Below are 7166 nucleotides of genomic sequence, written 5' to 3' on the forward strand. Positions count from 1 at the left end.
CATTATTATTATTATCATTATTATAAAAAGACATCGTTTGAATTCAGCAAAAACATTTTGTTCTTAATAAGGAAAAGAGGGAAATGCTGGTTGTAAAAATTCGATTATATTGGTCTTGTTATCAAGACAAATAGGGTTTTTTTCGAAATCCTATTTACAACAAAAGTCTCTTTTCCACCCTCAGATCTACCCCATAACACTTCACCACCACCCATTATGTTCCACCGCTCAGTCATCCTTCTCGCTGCCATTCTCTTCATCGTCATCGTCGTCGCTCTCGCTAACGACACGGAGAATGAAGGAAGCACGGGAGGAAGAACCAGAGGAGGCGGGAGCAGAGGAGGAAGCAGGGGAGGAAGCAGGGGGTCCACTAACTCCGTCACCAACAGACGTCAAAGATCGGCGAGAAACAGCCGCGGGTACCGGCGTAAATCCTCAACGGGCAGAAACTACTACGAGGTGAATCCGAGACCTTCAGCTCATCTTGACCGCAACCATCCCGGGTACAAGCAGGACTCCGGACACAACCATGGGCACTCTCACGGAAACTCAGGCCACCATACCCACAGCCATACACACGGCAACTATAAGGGTTTCAACCCGCTCCCAAATAACTTTAATCCTGGGAGAGGAGGACAGAATGGAAGGGGAAGCCGGCAGGATAGTAATAGGGAAGGTAGGAACTACAGGCCAGACAGAAACTACAGGGGGGATAACAACAACAACAACAGAAACTACAGGCCAGATAACAATAACAACAACAGAAACTACAGACCAGAAAGCAACAACAGAGAAACTAGGAACTACAGACCAGAAAGCAACAACAGAGAAACTAGGAACTACAGACCAGAAAACAACGTCAGGGGAGGTAGGAACTACAGACCAGAAAACAACAACAGAAACTACAGACCAGAAAGAAACTACAGGCCAGATAACAATAACAACAACAGAAACTACAGGCCAGAACGCAACAACAGAGAAACTAGGAACTACAGACCAGAAAGCAACAACAACAGGAACTACAGACCAGAAAGCAGCAACAGGGGAGGTAACAATTACAGGCGAGATAACAACTACAGGGGCGATAGGAACTACAGACCAGATAGCAACTACGGACCCAGGGGAGGCAACAGCAATAACAACAATCGCCGCGGTAACTTTGCGCCCCCTAAAGATGGAATCTACCCTCCTGGGCGGTATTTTTAATGCTGATCATCCAACGGTGTTTTTTATGTGTCTTGTACAAATAGAACGGGGGAAAAAAGATTAATAGAAACAATCTTTTCTTGTATTTTCACACTTTTGTTCTGCTTCTTTTATAAACAATGGGTAGATGATGATGATGATGATGATGATGATGATGATGATGATGATGATGATGATGATGATGATGATGATGATGATGATGATGATGATGATGAAGCATTTTACGATATACAGTGGAGTCTGCTGAAACCGAAATCGGCGGGTCGTCAGCTTAACCTGGTTTTCAATTTAGAGAGGTTGCTGAAAGAAAAGGGAATCTTTTCTTTCGGTTTATCGCTATTTTAGGATTAACTGTTTTCCTATAAAAATAACACAATTTTTAATCAAACACTGTTTTGAACGGCTTTGTCTAGTTTGAGAGTGTGCGAAATTTTAACACACCTTGTTTCTGAAACGATTTGGCAGGTCTGTGTGTGGTCTTTGCACTTTGAGAATTCTCTCCTGGGAACGTCATAAAAACGATAATTTTTTTCACATATACCAACTCCTCATCACCATCCCATTTAATTTCTTATGTCTGCATTAAGTTTGTTTCTAAATTTAAAACGACGTTTTCGTTGTCTCATATTTCTTGAACGTCCTGAACTGGGTGTGATGGACCAGAAGTTTTCTCCCCCTCAAATTTAAAAAAAAAACGTTGGTATAATGTGAAATCCACCCCTTAAGAAAATCTTAGTGAATTTGCGTTGAAGGCCAAGCCCCTAGCCTTTCCTGTAGGATCTGAGAAGAGAATAAATATTTCAAAAAAGTATTCAAATGTATAAGAAATCGCAGTGACATTTCGCCTGTTCCAATATCATACCGGAACACTTCGCAGCAACAGGAACTGCTAAAAAGAAGGATGGGGTCTTTAAAAAATAATCACTTACGGGCTCAGAAATTAACCCTGGCTGAAAGGACAGCGTGTTTGACTTCAAATATGATGACATTCCCTCAGCACACACGTGAATAGAGTTATAGCGGGCAGTTATGTAATGAAGGAAGGTGAAAGATGAAAGAACGTCAGCCTTACGCACGACCATACCTACTGCAGGCGCACAGGCTCTTTTGCTGTCTGGTAATTCCCAGGGTCACTAAGGAGTTTCGTTTGGTTTCTCTTTTGTGTGTATGTCTGTTTAATGCCCCCCCCCCCCTTTCCGTTGAAAAACAGCACATCGACACACATTAGATCATTCAGGAGGTGACTGCCGATTCTGCCTGTCATGGCCAACCCAGGCTGAGAGGCGCAAAAACGTCCCAGCAGAAAGATCAAACTTAATTCTTCTGTGAGCGACAGCGGAGCACCTAATGGCAACACCACATATCGTTACCTCAGAATTACTAAGTTCTATCTGACATTTTGGTTGTTTTGAGTTACTAAGACCACGGGGTCAGAAACCAGATGTTCTGTCTGCTCTATCAAAATCGTAAGATTATTTGGAGTCGTTACCTAGATATTCAAAGAATTCCATTCGAAAAATCTGGACATATTGAGAAACTCAATTTTTTGATTTTTTTTTAAATTTGGGGGGGGGGGGAACTTCATAAAACTTGGTACTGAGCTGATAGAACTTTGTAATTCTAGGCAGGGTATGCAGGTTCAGTATGGAGTGACTGGGGCCATTTTCAGTTCATAGACTACGCTTCTTTTTTTTTTAGGAAGGACGGTTTATAAATGTTAATATTTCACGCCCACATTGGGACAAGCAATCTATTAGATTGTTTACGAAGAATGCAGTCTTTCAGATACTCCATTTCATTTTTTTTAAACAGACACTCATGTACTAAAGAAACATTTTATCTCGTATGGGAATCAAACTCATATCGTTTGTGTATGTGTGTGTGAGGGGGGGGGGGGGGGTTGTGCCAAGCCAACAACCATTATCACTCGTACATTAGTAATGAAGTCCGAAAGTCTAAACGAAAAAAAAATGGCTGGAAAAAGTCAAAAGGCATCAGAGAACTAAAATATTATATAAGTATGAACATTACAGATGGGACAGAGTACCAAAAATCTCTGAACATAAAAAATAATGTTTAGAAAAAACTTTAGACCTATAGATAGGATAGAGGGTCAAATAACACAGAAAATACGGATATTGAAAAATGTCAAAGAACATTCAACGATACCACATGTGACAGAGAACCAAAAAACTCTGAACATCGGTGATTCAGCAAATTAAACCGCTGATCATTTAAAATGTTTAGTTGGTTTTGACTCTTACTTTTTTTCTTTGTCAGTTACAGGTGTGAGGCTCTCTTTATAATATTATATATAGATCTATATATTAATTTTTACGTCAAAAGTTTGTGGGGGGGGGGGGTTTGTTGTTTTTTATTTATTTATATTTTTTGGGAGGGGGTTCTGTTATTGTTGCTGTTGTTGTCGTCGTCACTTTCGTCGTCGTCGTTGCCGTTATTGTCATTGTTGTTGTTGTTGTTTCAATTTAACCCAGATATGACGAGTAATCATGGTAACAAAAATAAACGAATGTTGGAGCCGATAACGTAAGGCAACCATTAACACGCGATGTTTTTGACAGACTAACATAAACCTTAACATTCTAATAGATCTTATCTCCAACACGAATACAATAATATTGATACTCTATGTTTGTATGTTTGTGTGTGTGTGTGTGTGTGTGTGTGTGTGTGTGTGTGTGCGCGCGCGCGTGCGTGTGCGCGTGTCTCTGTGTTTGTGTAGGTGTGTCATTTCTTTGCTCGTATTAGCAGTCATTTTTCTCTGTTATTGTTTTGTACACACAAACAGTATGTGTACACGGGGTAAGGTGCTACCGTATAGAAACTATCTTCGATGCTCCCACATAATATCTGCTCTCGACCAATAAGACAATAAACCTCTCATAGATTTTCTCTCAGCTACTAACACAATACTACTCCCATGGATCATAGATCTGCCACTGTAACTCTAACACATCTTCCCTCCACCATTAACACAATAATTTTCCCATAGATCTAGCACTCTAATTATAGGTCTTCCCTCCACCCCTTACACAAGAATGCTCCAACACCTTTTTACTCCCTCCTTGTACTTTACCCCCAGCCCCTCTCTCAAACTCGGCCGTGCTATTACAATCAGCTGAGTTGATAAAGTTGCATATTCACAAAAATAAAGCACTATAAAATTCTGACTCACCCCACAACTGTCCCAACTCGTACGTCACTCTTCCCTGCCCCCCCCCCCCCCCCTTGCTACTGAGTGGTTGTTTTCCAGGTGGGTCAGTAGATTTACAGTTTCTTCAGTCAAACATTTGAGAAATGGGTCCTCAGAGAGAGAGAGAGAGAGAGAGAGAGAGAGAGAGAGAGAGAGAGAGAGAGAGAGAGAGAGAGAGAGAGAGAGAGAGAGAGAGAGAGAGACCTTCATGTGTTGTTATACACATATATTATAACATTAAAGACTCTGCACTCTGACGTGATTCCGGTTGACTGTGGAGTCCACCACTTGATTCTATTTCGAATCAAATTAGTAAAGGGAAAAGAGTGAAAACGTGCGTGTGCACTTAACTATAGCGAACTTGTGTTATGCCCTTCATTTGCGTGCCCATGGCGTGTACCATAGCTGCGAAACTTTTTATAGAGAGCAAAATGCGCCGCAGCTATGACAGTGTCTAGTCTAGGAGAAACTAATAATCCGAGTCTATGTGTATATAGCAAAAACAGTGGTAGAAATATTTAATGACTATCTCCATCTGAGCCTACCTTCATCATAATGAAACAAGAGACTTCTTGGTAAACGCTTTGAGACCTGCCCACCCCCTTCCCGGTGCTTTTTCGGACAATATCTGAAGTTAGACGCCCCTGCCAAAGTGCTATGATAGCTCAGTGGGTATTTTTCTGAACTACAGCACGGGTGATCCTGGTTCGAATCTCAAACAGCGTGTCCATATACTTGTATTTCGTTGTTTGGAGAGTTTTCAGAGTCTTCCATTCACTTGAATCTGCCCAAAGATTGACGATAAATTCGGAGATACTCTCCCTCTGTCTTAAAAAGGGAGTTGAACCCACAACATACCAGATTCACTCCCAATGAGGCATCTGTTCGGTGTGAAGAAGAGTGAATATAGAGCACGCTAATTGGTTAGAAGACACTCACTCCCATGACTACTCTAAACACGCAAAGACAAAGAGTTAAAAGAAAAAGAAGCTCTTTATCACCGTTTGCACCTGCTGCTTTCTGATTGCACCACGTTGGCCTGTTCCTCGTGAAAAAAGGGTTCAGGTGTGAGTAAGTTCTAGCTAAGTGGCTGAAACAATATTGTGTCAAGCATGTGTCGGCCACACGGCGTCCATGTGAGTGGTCTCTATGGTGTTTCTTTGAGCAGGACACAATATAGCGCTAGTTCAAAAAGAAAACGCTGTAGTTAAATGGCGACCAGCTATGGTGTGCGGATTGTCAACGTTGGTTTCTTTTTTTTCTCTCTTTATGTATGCGTTTTTAATGAACCCTAACGACACACTTTAGATCTTTGAGGAAGCGGGCTTCAACCCAGCACGCCAGATCCAACCTGGGCTGAGAGGGATGTAATATCACAGCAGACAGACCGGGACACTTGATAAAATCCCCCCCCCCCCCCAAGGTACATATAATAATACATATAATAAGATATCGAACTCGGGTCTCCTGTGTGTGACGGTGAAGCGCCTGACCACTACAGGGAAGATTTCGGAAGAAGAAATCCAGTGGGGGAGGGGGGGGGGTGATCAACCATAAGTTATCAAAAATAATGTTGTAGAATAAATAGGTAATGTCTTCTTTTTTTTTTCGCACTTCAACCTTTTCAGTCCTTCTCCAGTGCGATGCTTGCTTTGGAGGCAGACGGCGCTTCCAGGATTTCTCTGATCAAACAGCAGTGAAACTCCACACGTCCCTACGCCCAACACCCATCACGTACAGAGTGTGAAGAAGTCTTAGTCTTCACGTGATTCAGACTAAAACAGTGACACAACTACTGAGAAAGTACCCCGACTTAAATCCACTTTAGCCAGATTCAAACAGGGGACTTTTCACATTTAAGACTTACTCTCACGACTATAGTATGTGTACGAGGACAAAGAACATTTACTCTGTGACCCCCCCCCCCCCCCCAATCCTCCCTTATCACTTTTTATTTATACAAAAAAGTCCAGGTGTACCCACTAGCTTCCTGGTGTTGATAAGTTTGAGGATTGCGACAGTTGTGAACAAATACAAGTCCATCTTCTTATGGAAATGAACTCCCTGCTCTCGGTGCAAACGGGATTAGACGAGATTAACTTTTCGCTACGCTGTACTTCAATCGCTTCCCGCTGTGGATCTACCGTCGTCAGTACACAGGGCTCAGAGCTGGCCTCTGTCATAGCCTGGGGGTGTCGTGGCCTCTGTCGTGGCCTCTGTCGTGGCCTGGTGTCGTGGCCTCGTATCGTGGCCTGGTGTCGTGGCCTGGTGTCGTGGCCTGGCCTGGTGTCATGGCCTGGTGTCGTGGCCTGGTGTCGTGGCCTGGTGTCGTAGCCTGGCCTGGTGTCGTGGCCAGGTGTCGTGGCCTGGTGTCGTGGCCAGGTGCCGTGGCCTGGTGTCGTGGCCTGGTGTCGCGGCCTGGTGTCGTGGCCTGGTGTCGTGGCCTGGCCTGGTGTCGCGGCCTGGTGTCGTGCCCTGGTGTCGTGGCCAGGTGTCGCTTTTCGCTGTCTCAACCAGAACACTTTTTGGCAAGCTGTTCTTCTGATCTAAGCCAAGCCAGTTATACGTATATCAAATACTCACAAGATATTAAGGTTTTCAATACAAGCTTTTTGTATGGAATGCAGTCGAAATTGTCCAAGACAGCCGTTCATTGTTGGGGAGAAAAGTGATTGTCTTTCTTTCTCTCTTTTATTCCCTCTCTTTCTCTCCACATTGACATTCAAAAGACGAAGGGGTTGGGGGG

At 43.2% G+C, this 7166-nt stretch overlaps 1 protein-coding gene across 1 annotated transcript; it reads left to right on the forward strand.

Moving 5' to 3' along the window:
* Positions 1–182: 182 nt before the first annotated feature.
* LOC101848726 (GATA zinc finger domain-containing protein 14) lies at positions 183–1297 on the forward strand (the record flags this gene model as incomplete). The annotated part of the gene is given in 1 exon segment (XM_005092701.3): positions 183–1297. A coding segment is annotated over 1 exon segment (990 nt). The 3' UTR covers positions 1207–1297.
* Positions 1298–7166: the final 5869 nt, after the last annotated feature.

This window comes from Aplysia californica, unplaced genomic scaffold (assembly GCF_000002075.1).
Source record: "Aplysia californica isolate F4 #8 unplaced genomic scaffold, AplCal3.0 scaffold00051, whole genome shotgun sequence".
NCBI lineage: Eukaryota > Metazoa > Mollusca > Gastropoda > Aplysiida > Aplysiidae > Aplysia > Aplysia californica.